At 52.6% G+C, this 15,557-nt stretch overlaps 1 protein-coding gene across 2 annotated transcripts in view; it reads right to left on the bottom strand.

The window, feature by feature from the left end:
* The window catches only part of nucks1a (nuclear casein kinase and cyclin-dependent kinase substrate 1a), a 45,950-nt gene extending 45,438 nt beyond the window's left edge, over positions 1-512 (bottom strand). Inside the window, exon 1 of one of the 2 annotated variants that reach the window (XM_072480007.1) lies at positions 101-512. In XM_072480007.1, the coding sequence (XP_072336108.1) occupies positions 101-117 (17 nt within the window). In that variant the 5' untranslated portion in view covers positions 118-512. The remainder of the gene's footprint in view (positions 1-100) is intronic. The other variant, XM_072480008.1, reaches the window with a different exon arrangement.
* Positions 513-15,557: the final 15,045 nt, after the last annotated feature.

The raw sequence follows: 15,557 nt of genomic DNA, 5'->3' as shown, positions 1-15,557 counted from the left end.
TTTTCAAACAGGAATAAAATAAATATATATTTTTTGCGTTGCTGCTGCCCCCCCCCCCCAAAATAAATAAATAATCGGTTTAAATGCTCCACATACGAACCTGACAGGTCTCGACATCTCTTCGGCGGGAACGCGAGAGGGCTTTCCAAGAATTAAACCAAGTAATGGTGTTTCCCTTCCCCAACCCCCCCTCCCCTCCCCTCCTTCTTCTTTTTCAAATAAAATTTATAATAAAAATCCGCAGGCCTCAGGCTTCACCCCCCTCCTCCCCCCCGCCCCCCCTCTTTTTAAACCTGTATTTTCCAATAAAATAATAATAAAGACGACGGGGAAGGGGAAATAAATTCCGCCTTTGGCGCCAAGCCGCCCTCCCCAGCCAGTTGTTTTTTAAAAAAAATATATATTATAGATAGATTACATGTCTTTTAAAGGAGCGGGAGTGGAGGTGACTGAATCCCCTCAGTCAATGGACAACTCGGGAGATCAGAAAAAGAGGGAAATACTTCCAGGGCCGCCTCACCCGCCTAGGCCCCGGTCCCGCCCTCCCGCGACCCATTGGCGCGTTTGAAAAACAACCCGCCTCCCGGTTGGCCGGCCCGCCTGTCCGTCAGGGTCTGAGGGGGGGGCGGGGCCGGGGCCCTGGTGGAGGGAGCAGCACGTTGGGGTTGCGCCTTGCGCGCGCGTCGCGCCAACGAATCCACCCACCTCCCCAACACGGAGTCAGCCCACGTTCCACATCTGCCGATTCGGCACAAAACCCCGGGAACACCTGAACGAAAAGGACGCCGGTCCCGGCGCGGTTTCCCTCAGGTTCTACGAGGATTTTTATATATATATATGTGTGTATATTTTTTGATAGATTAAAAAGTGAACGTTCTCGATTTTCCAAGCGGAAACCTGCGAGTTCCCGATGGCAGATTCGCCACGTGCCCCGACCCAAACGCTCGTTCCCGCCGAGCCCTGCCCGCCTCCGGCCGCTCACAGACCGGGCTCCGGACGGCGGCAATGTTCGTTTTTCCATCTTTTCCCCCTCCTCCATAGCAGCTCCTTCCAGAGCGGCCTCGTTCATTTTTATTTTTGGCGGCAAAACCCTCCCGCCGTTAGCGAGACGGTTTTCCGGCCCCGGAATTTAACCACCAGCCCCGCCGCCCCCCTCCCTCAGACTGCAGCCCCCCCCTCCCTCAGACTGCAGCCCCCCCCCCCTCAGACTGCAGCCCCCCCCCCCCTCAGACTGCAGCCCCCCCCCCTCAGACTGCAGCCCCCCCCCCCTCAGACTGCAGCCCCCCCCCCCTCAGACTGCAGCCCCCCCCCTCAGACTGCAGCCCCCCCCCCCTCAGACTGCAGCCCCCCCCTCAGACTGCAGCCCCCCCCCTCAGACTGCAGCCCCCCCCCCTCAGACTGCAGCCCCCCCCCCTCAGACTGCAGCCCCCCCCCCCCTCCTCAGACTACAGCCCCCCCCTCCCTCAGACTGCAGCCCCCCCCCCTCAGACTACAGCCCACCCCCCCTCAGACTACAGCCCCCCCTCCCTCAGACTGCAGCCCCCCCTCCCTCAGACTGCAGCCCCCCCCCTCCCTCAGACTGCAGCCCCCCCCTCCCTCAGACTGCAGCCCCCCCCCTCCTCAGGACTGCAGCCCCCCCCCCTCCCTCAGACTGCAGCCCCCCCCTCCCTCAGACTGCAGCCCCCCCCTCCCTCAGACTGCAGCCCCCCCCTCCCTCAGACTGCAGCCCCCCCCCCTCCCTCAGACTGCAGCCCCCCCCCCTCAGACTGCAGCCCCCCCCTCCCTCAGACTGCAGCCCCCCCTCCCTCAGACTGCAGCCCCCCCCTCCCTCAGACTGCAGCCCCCCCCCCCTCCCTCAGACTGCAGCCCCCCCCCCCCTCCCTCAGACTGCAGCCCCCCCCTCCCTCAGACTGCAGCCCCCCCCCCCTCCCTCAGACTGCAGCCCCCCCCCCTCCCTCAGACTGCAGCCCCCCCCTCCCTCAGACTGCAGCCCCCCCCCCTCCCTCAGACTGCAGCCCCCCCCTCCCTCAGACTGCAGCCCTCCCCCCTCCCTCAGACTGCAGCCCCCCCCCCTCCCTCAGACTGCAGCCCCCCCCCCTCCCTCAGACTGCAGCCCCCCCCCCTCCTCAGACTGCAGCCCCCCCCCTCCCTCAGACTGCAGCCCCCCCTCCCTCAGACTGCAGCCCCCCCCCTCCCTCAGACTGCAGCCCCCCCTCCCTCAGACTGCAGCCCCCCCCCCCTCCCTCAGACTGCAGCCCCCCCCCTCCCTCAGACTGCAGCCCCCCCCTCCCTCAGACTGCAGCCCCCCCCCCTCAGACTGCAGCCCCCCCCCTCAGACTGCAGCCCCCCCCCTCCCTCAGACTGCAGCCCCCCCCCTCCCTCAGACTGCAGCCCCCCCCCTCCCTCAGACTGCAGCCCCCCCCCTCCCTCAGACTGCAGCCCCCCCCCCTCCCTCAGACTGCAGCCCCCCCCTCCCTCAGACTGCAGCCCCCCCCCCTCAGACTGCAGCCCCCCCTCCCTCAGACTGCAGCCCCCCCCTCACCTCAGACTGCAGCCCCCCCTCCCTCAGACTGCAAGCCCCCCCTCCCTCAGACTGCAGCCCCCCCTCCCTCAGACTGCAGCCCCCCCCTCCCTCAGACTGCAGCCCCCCCCTCCCTCAGACTGCAGCCCCCCTCCCTCAGACTGCAGCCCCCCCTCCCTCAGACTGCAGCCCCCCCCTCCCTCAGACTGCAGCCCCCCCTCCTCAGACTGCAGCCCCCCCCTCCCTCAGACTGCAGCCCCCCCCTCCCTCAGACTGCAGCCCCCCCCTCAGACTGCAGCCCCCCCCTCCCTCAGACTGCAGCCCCCCCCTCCCTCAGACTGCAGCCCCCCCCTCCCTCAGACTGCAGCCCCCCCTCCCTCAGACTGCAGCCCCCCTCCCTCAGACTGCAGCCCCCCCCTCCCTCAGACTGCAGCCCCCCCTCCCTCAGACTGCAGCCCCCCCCTCCCTCAGACTGCAGCCCCCCCCCTCCCTCAGACTGCAGCCCCCCCCTCCCTCAGACTGCAGCCCCCCCTCCCTCAGACTGCAGCCCCCCCTCCCTCAGACTGCAGCCCCCCCTCCCTCAGACTGCAGCCCCCCCTCCCTCAGACTGCAGCCCCCCCCTCCCTCAGACTGCAGCCCCCCCCTCCCTCAGACTGCAGCCACCCCCCTCCCTCAGACTGCAGCCCCCCCCTCCCTCAGACTGCAGCCCCCCCCTCCCTCAGACTGCAGCCCCCCCTCCCTCAGTCTGCAGCCCCCCTCCCTCAGACTGCAGCCCCCCCCTCCCTCAGACTGCAGCCCCCCCCTCCCTCAGACTGCAGCCCCCCCCTCCCTCAGACTGCAGCCCCCCCCCTCCCTCAGACTGCAGCCCCCCCCTCCTCAGACTGCAGCCCCCCCCTCCTCAGACTGCAGCCCCCCCTCCCTCAGACTGCAGCCCCCCCTCCCTCAGACTGCAGCCCCCCCCCCTCCCTCAGACTGCAGCCCCCCCCCTCCCTCAGACTGCAGCCCCCCCTCCCTCAGACTGCAGCCCCCCCTCCCTCAGACTGCAGCCCCCCCTCCCTCAGACTGCAGCCCCCCCTCCCTCAGACTGCAGCCCCCCCTCCCTCAGACTGCAGCCCCCCCCTCCCTCAGACTGCAGCCCCCCCCCTCCCTCAGACTGCAGCCCCCCCCCTCCCTCAGACTGCAGCCCCCCCCTCCCTCAGACTGCAGCCCCCCCCCTCCCTCCCTCAGACTGCAGCCCCCCCTCCCTCAGTCTGCAGCCCCCCTCCCTCAGACTGCAGCCCCCCCCTCCCTCAGACTGCAGCCCCCCCCCCTCCCTCAGACTGCAGCCCCCCCCCTCCCTCAGACTGCAGCCCCCCCCCTCCCTCAGACTGCAGCCCCCCCCCTCCCTCAGACTGCAGCCCCCCCCCTCCCTCAGACTGCAGCCCCCCCCTCCCTCAGACTGCAGCCCCCCCCTCCTCAGACTGCAGCCCCCCCTCCCTCAGACTGCAGCCCCCCCCTCCCTCAGACTGCAGCCCCCCCCTCCCTCAGACTGCAGCCCCCCTCCTCAGACTGCAGCCCCCCCTCCCTCAGACTGCAGCCCCCCCTCCCTCAGACTGCAGCCCCCCCCTCCCTCAGACTGCAGCCCCCCTCCCTCAGACTGCAGCCCCCCCCTCCTCAGACTGCAGCCCCCCCCTCCCTCAGACTGCAGCCCCCCCCCCTCCCTCAGACTGCAGCCCCCCCTCCCTCAGACTGCAGCCCCCCTCCCTCAGACTGCAGCCCCCCCTCCTCAGACTGCAGCCCCCCCCTCCCTCCCTCAGACTGCAGCCCCCCCCCCCTCCCTCAGACTGCAGCCCCCCCCCTCCTCAGACTGCAGCCCCCCCCTCCCTCAGACTGCAGCCCCCCCCCTCCCTCAGACTGCAGCCCCCCCCCTCAGACTGCAGCCCCCCCCTCCCTCAGACTGCAGCCCCCCCTCCCTCAGACTGCAGCCCCCTCCTCAGACTGCAGCCCCCCCCTCCCTCAGACTGCAGCCCCCCCCTCCTCAGACTGCAGCCCCCCCCTCCCTCAGACTGCAGCCCCCCCCTCCCTCAGACTGCAGCCCCCCCCTCCCTCAGACTGCAGCCCCCCCCTCCCTCAGACTGCAGCCCCCCCCTCCTCAGACTGCAGCCCCCCCCTCCCTCAGACTGCAGCCCCCCCCTCCCTCAGACTGCAGCCCCCCCCTCCCTCAGACTGCAGCCCCCTCCTCCCTCAGACTGCAGCCCCCCCTCCCTCAGACTGCAGCCCCCCTCCCTCAGACTGCAGCCCCCCCCCCTCAGACTGCAGCCCCCCTCCCTCAGACTGCAGCCCCCCCTCCCTCAGACTGCAGCCCCCCTCCCTCAGACTGGCAGCCCCCCCTCCCTCAGACTGCAGCCCCCCCTCCCTCAGACTGCAGCCCCCCCTCCCTCAGACTGCAGCCCCCCCTCCCTCAGACTGCAGCCCCCCCTCCCTCAGACTGCAGCCCCCCCCTCCCTCAGACTGCAGCCCCCCCCCCCACCCCCCTCCTCAGACTGCAGCCCCCACCCCCTCCTCAGACTGCAGCCCCCACCCCCTCCTCAGACTGCAGCCCCCCCACCCCCTCCTCAGACTGCAGCACCCCCTCCCATTCAGTTTAAGGCAGTGGGAGTCTCCCCCCCTCCTCCTCGTTCTGCAGTTGGCTGTGGGATGCCAACCTGGTCAAGCACGTTGGGTTTGTCATCTTACTGGAAATGGCAGAGGGCCAATATTGTCTGGGCTGATCAGGGCAATCCTGGTTACCCCTCAGGTTTTGAGGAGGGAAGGGGTGTGTGGTCATGGCGGCTGTTGTGGCTCAGTCCGTAGCACCCTCACCCTGGCATCATGTTGTGGATTCAGGTCCCACCTCAAAAAGAATTGAGCGCAAGGATTCAGCTGGCACTGACCCCAAAAGCTTGTCGGAGGGGCAATCTTCTGTCCCATCTTAAGCCGAGGCCCTTAGAAAGCTGTAATGATCCTGTGGCGTTATTGGTGGCACGGTAGCGCAGTGGTTAGTATTGTTACCTGGAATAGCCAGGTTCTATTCCCGGCTTGGGTCACTATGTGCGGAGTCTGCACATTCTCCCTGTGTCTGCGTGGGTTTCCTCCGGGGGCTCCAGTTTCCCCCCACAAGTCCCGAAAGACGTGTGGTGAATTGGACATTCTAAATTCTCCCTCTGTACCCGAACAGGTGGCGGAATGTGGTGACTACGGGCTTTTCACAGTAACTTCATTGCAGTGTTAATGTAAGCCTACTTGTGACAATAAAGATTATATAAAGTAGTCAGGTCAATATTTATTCCACTGTCAACATAACAAATAAAAAGGGCAGCACGGTGGCGCAGTGGTAGCACTGCAGTCTCACGGCGCCGAGGTCCCAGGTTCGATCCCGGCTCTGGGTCACTGACCGTGTGGAGTTTGCTCATTCTCCCCGTGTGTGCGTGCGTTTCGCCCCCCACAACCCAAAGGTGTGCAGGGTAGGTAGATTGGCCACACTAAATTGCCCCTTAATTGGAAAAAATGAATTGGGTACTCTAAATTTTAAAAGAAACATAACAAATAAAACATTATCTGTGGAGTTTCTTCCCGGTGCGCCGGTTTCCTCCCACAGTCCAAAGATGTGCAGGTTTGGTGGATTGGTCATGTTAAATTGCCTGTGGTGTCCAAAAGGTTAGGTGGGGTTACAGGGCTGGGGTGGGGGAGTGAGCCTCAGTGCGGGAGTGAGCCTCAGTGCGGTGCTCGTTCAGAGGGTCAGTGCAGACTTGGTGGGCCGAATGGCCTCCTGCACTTTAGAGATTCTATGGCCATCATCCCATCGCTGTTTATGGGAATTTGCTCAGCACAAGTTGGCTACTATGTCTCCAAAATTACAACAGTGATTATATGCTTCCAAAATACGTTGTTAGCTTATAGCCCTGCAGTTGTGAAAGGTGCCATGGAAATGCAAGCCTTACTCTACATTAGTGACTGGATTATGGGAGGTTTTATTAATGCCTGACCAATCCATGTTAGTTATTAATTTAGGGTTACCTTCTTTTGACAAGTCAAAAACCTGTTCAGTGTATACATGTGTAAAAAAAAGTTTCTGCAAAGTCCAGAGTGATGCATTAAAAAACGTTTTAATGCACTGTTAAGCAGTTGGATAAGATTTGGTTTCCAGATCCGATGGTCTAAGTGAGAAAATCTCATCAGAAATCACTGATTTTCCCCATAAACATTAACATTTCTATGTGGATATGCCAACATATTTGGTGTAGCAACACACAGATGCAACATGATTCCCATGCTGTCACACATTAACCCATTCCTCTTGTACTTAACTCGGGTGTGATTTAAATAGGTGTTGCAAACTATAAAATTGCAGGTTGATCTTAGACCAAAGATTTTTAAGAAAACAAATCCGCTGTAATACAATCACATTTTCAAATTAAATTTGGGTTCTAAAATGTATACATATACACTCATCTGATCTAGTTATAGAGAGTTGGCATCAGTCTGTAACCTGACAAATCTGCTATATTAATATGTTTTTAAAAAACAAAATTTGTAGCTTTTTCCTTTCGGCCAGAAGCTCCACGATCGGGGTATCTGTCGACCTCCAGGTCGGAATCGATCAGTTGTTGCCTGGACGCTCTCTCTTCCCTATCGCTGTGTGTCTATTAGGCTATAGTCTCTCCCCTAATCACCGACTTCAGTGCCTCTAGAACATCGCAGGTGAGACTTCCCAATTCTGGTTGTTAGTGATGTTTTCTGGCAGGCAAGAAGTCTGTGTCCAATCTCCATGCAGGGGGTTGTGCACGGCCCGTCTCCATCTGCACATCCATGTAAATTGCCCTTGGTTTCCAAGGTTGTGAGATTACGAGGATAGGGTGGAGGCGTGGTCTTGAGTAGGGTGCTCTTTCCTAGGGCCTGTGCTGACTCAATGGGCCGAGTGGCCTCCCTTGTGCTCTGTAAATTCGCTTTCACTCTGGATTTGACGGAAGGGCTCGAGGGCTAGCGGTAATGGTCAGCAAAAGAGTACGCTTCCAGATGGAGAAGGTGGTGGCAGATCAGGGGGGTAGATATGTGATTGTGACAGGGGTGCTGGAGGGGAGGTTAGTGGCGCTGTTAAGCGTATACGGTCCCAATTGGAACGATGTGGGATTTGCAAAGAAGGTGTTTGGGGCCATACTCGACTTGGGGACACACAAACTGATAGTGGCAGGGGGACTGGAACTTGGTGCAGGAGCCAAGGTTGGACAGGTCAGGGCAGCACAGTGGGTTAGCCCTGCTGCCTCACAGCGCCGAGGTCCCAGGTTCGATCCAGGCTCTGGGTCACTGTCCGTGTGGAGTTTGCACATTCTCCCCGTGTTTGCGTGGGTTTCGCCCCCACAACCCAAAAAGATGTGCAGGCTAGGTGGATTGGCCACGTGAAATTGCCCCTTAATTGGAAAAAATGAATTGGGTACTAAATTTATTAAAAAAGGTTGGACAGGTCACGGCGCAAAGGCGTTGGCTGGGCTAATGGTGGAAATGGGCAGAGAGCTCAATGTGATTGGCGAATGGGGAGGTGGTGCAAGTTAGGATTCAGGTGGCAGACGAGAAGCTGGCCAAGAGAGTCCTGCAATAATCAAGTCTCAAGGTCACAATGGATGAAGGTTTCAACAGCATAAGGACTGAGGCAAATGAGGAGAAAGGCAACATTATGAAGGTGATGGCGACAGACCCGACGCAACATAGCTGTTGATATAAATATCAATGTTTCTAAATGTAAATGATTCCATAAAGTGAGTTTAAAGGGCCCTTGAATTTCATTGCTGAATGTTTCAGAAAATCATTATTCTATCCATAATTCTTACATTTTATCAATCTGCTTTTAACATTCCGAAGAGCCTGTCTCTGTGCTGTAGATTGTGATTCTAACCAATTATTGCCCCTCTGTTGAAAATCAGGATAGTACACTGTGGTAACCTGACAGGGCAGGGCCTACTTTTGAGCCCGATTAAATTGGATATTTTAAACGAAAGAATTGGACGCTTTAAAATCAAACCTCAGGCATGCTGTAGGGAATTCAGACTTGGCCAAAGTCAAATACACAACCCACATATCACCTGCCAGAAATATATCTGGAACACACCCGTCAATCACGCATCAGATCATCGCACCCTATTGATTTATGCTGGTCTATTGTCAGTAGCCCAGATTGAGCCAGACTCACGGGCACCCAGAGTTTCTGCTGTTACCTTGTATGCGAACAGGTTATGGGCAGACCACACCACCAGAGATGGGACACCTGGGGTGGGCTCAGGTGTCCTGTCAAACGGTTATCAACCAGACCATATGGGTGCTGAGACCCTCTCCCGAGGCGTCATTGGCAGAAAGGCAGAGGAAATGGCAAAAGGGCGCAAGGGAGGGATGGGGGCGGGAGGAATAAAAACACATACCCAAGGCACATCAGCAGCAAAGACGCTATGTGGGAGGTGACCGTGACCAGCAAAGAACTGACCAGGAAGGAAGGAAGAAGTTGCCAGTAAGAACCACCCCTTCACCCGAACCATCTTTGCAGGTAGTATAACCGAATCCTGGGTGTTCTAGTATATATATTTTGGGTTAATTTAGTGTCTAATAAAAATTGTTGGAATTCATATGTGTGTTCGTCCTTTTGTTCTCCCCACTATTAAAGACACCCAGGTCGTTGATGGGTTTAAATTTGGATGAAAATGTGAAGGAGGAGGAGAATAAAAGTATATTTTTAAAAAAAGACACCAAGGTAAAACCTCCAGGTGATCTGGTCGAAAATGCCCGAATTGGACAGATACACCAATACTCACCACATTTTCATTGACGGCGTTTACCACAGCGTCAATACAGAAAATTCTGCCCAGGCAGTATGGATTCAGCAGCTTTTCCACATTTCTGGTAGGAGGCTTATGCCTTCTCTTTTGATAAACAATAAAACCTTAAAAAGTTAATGTACAAGGAATTGTGTTGCAATGTAGAGGAAGTTTACTTATTCCCAATTTTCTGGTTTCCTGATTTTATGGTAGATATATGAAGTTAAGGGGCAGTTGGATAGTTTTGATCCCAGTGAAGCATCAAGGGAACTAACTGTCCCTTTATAGAATTCCTACAGTGCAAGAGGCTATGCAGCCCATACCGTCAACTCAGAAAGATCACCCCATCCAGGCCCACTCCCCTATCCCCTTAACCCAACTCAACCTGTACATCTTTGGTCACTAAGGGGCAATTTAACATGCCTAATCCACCTAACCTGCACATCTTTCAGGATTTGTGGGAGGAAACCAGAGCACCTGGAGGAAACCCACACAAAGGGAGAAAGTGCAAAATTCACAGCCACCCAAGGCTGGAATTGAACCTGGATCCCTGGTGGTGAGGCTACAGTGCTAACCACTGTGCCACTATTTATGATTTTTGATAACCAACCTACCCAAATATAGGTTTACTAAACTTTGCTTATATTTGGCACAAACTGCTGCCTATATTGATCAGAAAGGCACCACTTCCAAAACAAGTTGAGAAAAAGATGCTACATAAATAAGACTAAGCTTCAATAGGTGCTCCCTACAATAATCACAAGGATTCGTTGACACTGATATTGTACATGAAGCTCATACCAAGTCCAATTGCACATGTTTGATGCTTGCGCCAAATGGACTGGAGATGGTCTTTAGTGTAAAAACATTGCAAAAACCTCATTTAGCAGTGTTTTATGGATACAAGTACAGGGCGAATGGTCTGCATGAGACGACTTGATCACTGATCTGCTCTGTATCTGCAAACAGGGTACCTACGCGTTCATTGGGTAGTGCAATTACACAACTCTATTTTGAGATGCAGGATCTGCATCAGTGTAGTCAAATAAAAAGATCATTGAGTGGATGATTAGGTGCTACTACAAAATATGAACACCAAATGACAGATTCCAAGTTAAGAATTGACTTATGTTGAGCTAGGTAATTTACCAGTGAGAAAAGGGGAGTGGAGACAAATTGAAAATAAATATCAATTCATTGAATATCCTTTTAAATTGCAATTGAAATCCAGATCCAATGGCCAAGTAGAACTAGCCTACTATTATGATCCCAGACCACACCAACAATGACTTGGATACTGGATCGACAGTGCGGAAAAAATGATTTGTCGCTCCAGGAGTGATTGTATGGAAAAACAAAAATAGGGCTCTCTTATTTGTAAAACAAAACTTTATGGATACAATATTAAAACTTTTAACCTCACCTGATTTACCCCTTACATTCATCCATTAAACAAGAAAAAAAACTCTTAATCTAGTTTACAATGAGCAAGGCATAGAGTAATGCTTGCTCTATAAAACAGATTTGGCTCTGGTTGGAACCCCTTCAGACAGTGGCGGAATATCTTCAAATAGCTGCTTCAACTTGGTTTTGGCCTCTTCCTGGTCTTCAGACAAGATTGCTCTGCTTTAAAATACTCATTTTTCCAGACTATCCAACTTGAAAAGAATTGTGGACTCTAGTGTCAGGCAGACCAGAGCTCTTGCTCCTCTCACTCTCAAAGCTTCTCCAAATTCAATGTTCTTTGCCTTTTCTGAGCTCCACCCTGCCATAGCCTCATCTTACCAAGCTGAAAACACATTGGGGTGAATCCCCGGTCACGTGTTCCTCGACAGGGGACCGTCGCTGGCAGCAGGATTCTTTGTTCCCGCCACCAGCCAAAGTGATTTCCCATTAGGGCTACCCCACACCACCAGGAAACCCACAGGCAAGTGTGCGCTGCCAGTGGAACAGAGAATTCCCCCGGCAGAGAATGCACCCCATTATCCCTGCAGGCTTCAAAAGTACGAACTCCCCACAGACCTTGCCAGGCAAACCACTATGCATTACCCAGACTAATAAACACATTCCTCGTCAACTTCACCAGCTGTTTTGTAGAAGCAAAACAAAATTCTTTTTTTTTTTTTTAAACCCCATAACCACTGAACAATTAAAAAAAAAAATAAGCCTTCTAACCGCAGAATGTAATTGGATTACATTTATAATCTAATTTTCCCCCAACATCTTCCAATCGTCACACCTTCCCTTTTTAAAAAAAAAAAAAAAATCACTGCCTATGGTGCTGAGGACTCAGGTTCGATCCAACTGCCCTCGGCCAGTAAGGCAGCAATGCTAATCACGGATGGTATATTTTCTTAGTGTGGGTTCTTACATCCCACACGTTACCCGAATTGGATATCCGAAGTGGCGCTAGAGTGTGGTGAGGCTAGGGGATTTTCACATTAACTTCATTGCAGTGTTAATGTAAGCCTACTTGTGCCAATGATAAAGATTATAATTTAAAAAAAATAATTTAAAAAAAAATCTACATTCATGCAGGTCTCAGGAGAACCTCAAAACATAGTCTTGCACTGACTAACCTACTAATACTGCAATTGTGACAGTGATAGTTGTCATTGCATAGCTCCCACCCTACCTCACTGCCAGTCGCCAGATTAATAAGTGGAGAGATTAGTTAACTTCGGACAGATCCAATGGCAGTATTCTCTGGCCTGCATGGGGCATTCACATATTGATTTGACATAGTAAAAAAGGGGGCAAGAAGGGTAGAGTTGGGACTTCCTGCTAAATATTTGCAAAGTTAGCTGGGGCTGCAAGTAAAACCATTGTAACCAAGTACAGATTCTGGCACACGCTGTCTTTAGTTTCCATCTCTCCATTCACGAGTCCACAAACGTTAGGAGCCTCAAAACTGCAGAAATGAAGCAAAACACACACTGCTAGTATTAAATACACTAAGACAAGAAACATGCAAATTAAAGCCAGCTACTCCAGTCAGTAATGTCAGACATTTAGAACATACAGTGCAGAAGGAGGCCATTCGGCCCATCAACTCTGCACCGACCCACTTAAGCCCTCACTCCCACCCTATCCCCATAACCCAATAATCCCTCCTAACCTTTTTGGTATCCCTCCCAACCTTTTTGGTCACTTAAGGGCAATTTATCATGGCCAATCCACCTAACATGCACATCTTTGGACTGTGGGAGGAAACCAGAGCACCCAGAGGAAACCTACGCAGACTCAGGGAGAATGTGCAGACCCCGCACAGACAGTGACCCAGCGGGAAATCGCACCTGGGACCCTGGCACTGTGAAGCCACAGTGCTATCCACTTGTGCTACCTCACTGCCCCAACAGCCTTCTATTGCAAGCATTGCATAATTGGCCTAATTTAATTTTTGAACCAGAGCAGAGCTACTTCCAATATAAAATTTATTGCAAAATTAAATTGGGAACATTCTACAGGTGCAGTCATAAAAAGGTACACAATTAATAGCGTGCATCTCAGATCACAATTGGTTGTCACTGTTCCTAGAAATTTTTCACGTTTCTTTTAGCAAACATGGTCCAATCATAGAATTTACATTGCAGGAGGCCATTCGGCCCATCGAGTCTGCACCAGCCCTTGGAAAGAGAATTTACAGAGAAGGGAGCCCATTCGGTCCATCAAGTCAGCACAGGCCCTTGGAAAGAGCACCCTACTCAAGCCCACGCCTCCACCCTATCCTCATAATCCCACAACCTTGGACACCAAGGGCAATTTAGCATGGCCAATCCACATAACCCGCACATATTTGGACTGTGTAAGCCATAAATTAATGTCAAGAAAAAACATTGAACTAAATTTATGTCCTGATCCAACAGAAAGTTGGGGTTCCCCTCGCCGTCATGAAATCAATTAATAAAATTTGTCCTCAATGCATTTAAGCACCTCACAGTAAATGTACATAGCACAATCCATAAAAAATTGACAGCAGTATTGGCAGGGGAGAAATTATACTCAAATATGCTCCTCTTCAAATGGCAACAGGGGTGCATCTACATCACCCCTATCCAGAGTAGGCATAATTTGATCTACCCGTCAAGTGAGCATTTCACTGTTGATTGCAGTGTTCAGTACCTTTCACAGCTCCTCGGGTCTGATGCAGTCCATATCCACATGCAGCAAAATCTGAACATTCAAGTTTAGGTTGATGCGTGGCAATAACATTCACACCACACAAGTGGCACACATTGATTTCTCTCACAAGAGAAAGTGCAACTTCTCTTGACAGACACAATGAGTAACTCACCTTCCTGACATCCCAAAGCCTCTCCATAAGGCACAAGTGTGGAGAGTATTGCATCATGCCTGGATGAGTGCTGCTTGAACAGCACTCGAAACTCAACACCATTCAAAGCAATGCAGCCAGTTTGCTTGGCACTCAATTCACCACCACCTCGAGCAATAACTCCCTCCATCACAGGCACACTGTGCCAGCGGTTCCCATCTACAACCTGGCAAGGCTTCAACAGCAACTTCCAGACAAGAACAGGCACATCTCCCCCATCCATTGACTCTGGTCTACACCTCCTGCTGCCTTGGGAAAGAGGGCAGCACAATCAAAGACCGCTTCCACCCGGCTTACTCCCTCTTTCAACTTCTTCCATTGGGCAGGAGATACAAAAGCCTGAGAACATGCAAATGTCTGAGAGCATGCACTAACAGATTCAAAAACAGTTTCTTTCCCGCTGTTACCAGATTCCCTCTTATGGACTGATCTGATCTCGTCACACTTCTTCTCTACTGAACAGTACTACACTCCTGTATGCTTCACCCGATGCCCGTGTCGATGTATTACGTCTATGTATTATGTTTGCCTATGTATTTTCTTTTCATGTACGGAATGATCTGAGCTGTATGCAGAACAATACTTTTCACTGCATCCCAATACATGCGACAATAAACAAATCCAAATCCAGGCAAAAAGGGAACACCTCACCTGCAGGAATCCCCAAGGCACCCACCACCCTAGCTTGTTTAAATAAAAGCAAACAAATTCTGCAGATGCTGGAAATCAGAAATGCATTGAATCTTTCAGCACAGGACACGTCACAGCACATGGGAAACACAGCAGCCAATTTACATACAGCAAGCCCCCAGTGTTAATGGCCAGATTTCTTTGTCGTCCTGTCAATTGCTTGAGGGATAGGCCAGGGAGTGCCACAGGATCCTTTCCATCCACCCAAGCATGCAGACAGGCCTCAATTTAACAGCTCAACTAAAAGAATGATAGAAAAAGTAGGATCCTCACAACAATTCAGGGAAGGCTGCTTGCCTCCCGAGGGTAATTATGGGCAATAAATACTGCCCTTGCCAGAAACACCCACATCTTTGAATTTTTAAAACTAACAATAACGTACTCCTTTAGTACTGCACCGTACTCCTTTAGTACTGCACTGAAGCAGAAGATTAAATAGAGCTTAAATCAGCAAACTTGCAAAAATCGGTGGCAAATTTTAACCAACTGAGCCAAGCTTTTGTTTTCTACATTCAACAACTGTTGGTTTAGCACAATAGGCTAAACAGCTGGCTTGTAATGCAGAAGGCCAGCAGCGTGGGTTCAATTCCGGTACCTGCCTCCCCAAACAGGCGCCGGAATGTGGCAATTATTATTATTATTTTCCACTGGAGTGGCGGTTAGCATTGCCACCGGGGGTAGCAGTTTGGTTGGGTGACCTGTACAACTTCCTGCAGTTAAGAAAAGATAAAGTCTGAGTTAAGGGGCTCTGCAGGTGGGTTTGAGAAAAAAAGTGGGGGATGTTTGTGACCATGATTGAGGAGCTGCTCGTCGGAGGAAAAAGGGGAAAAATCTGTATAGTGGATTGCTGGGAAGTATGCTTCCCGGAGTGTTTATTTGCTGTAACCTGTTTTGACAAGTTTGTAATAAAATACATTGTTTTAAAAAATGAATTACATTTTCCAAGCAATGACAACAGATAAGGCGCATGCTATTTATTCATCATGCAGCAACATAAAATATCATGCAGAGTTTATTCCAAATTTGCTTTGCACTCATATTAAATTTTGCTTTTCCTGTTTAAATCATGGAAGGTTTGGGAATTGGTTTTATTTTATTACCTAAATTTAGAGTACCCAATTAAGAGACAATTTAGCGTATCCAATCCACCTACCCTGTACATCTTTTGAGTTGTGGGGGCGAGACCCATGCAGAC

The sequence above is a fragment of the Scyliorhinus torazame genome, chromosome 17 (assembly GCF_047496885.1).
Source record: "Scyliorhinus torazame isolate Kashiwa2021f chromosome 17, sScyTor2.1, whole genome shotgun sequence".
NCBI classification, from domain to species: domain Eukaryota; kingdom Metazoa; phylum Chordata; class Chondrichthyes; order Carcharhiniformes; family Scyliorhinidae; genus Scyliorhinus; species Scyliorhinus torazame.
The sequence above is the reverse complement of the archived record's forward strand: the minus strand, read 5'-3'. Positions and strand labels throughout refer to the sequence as shown.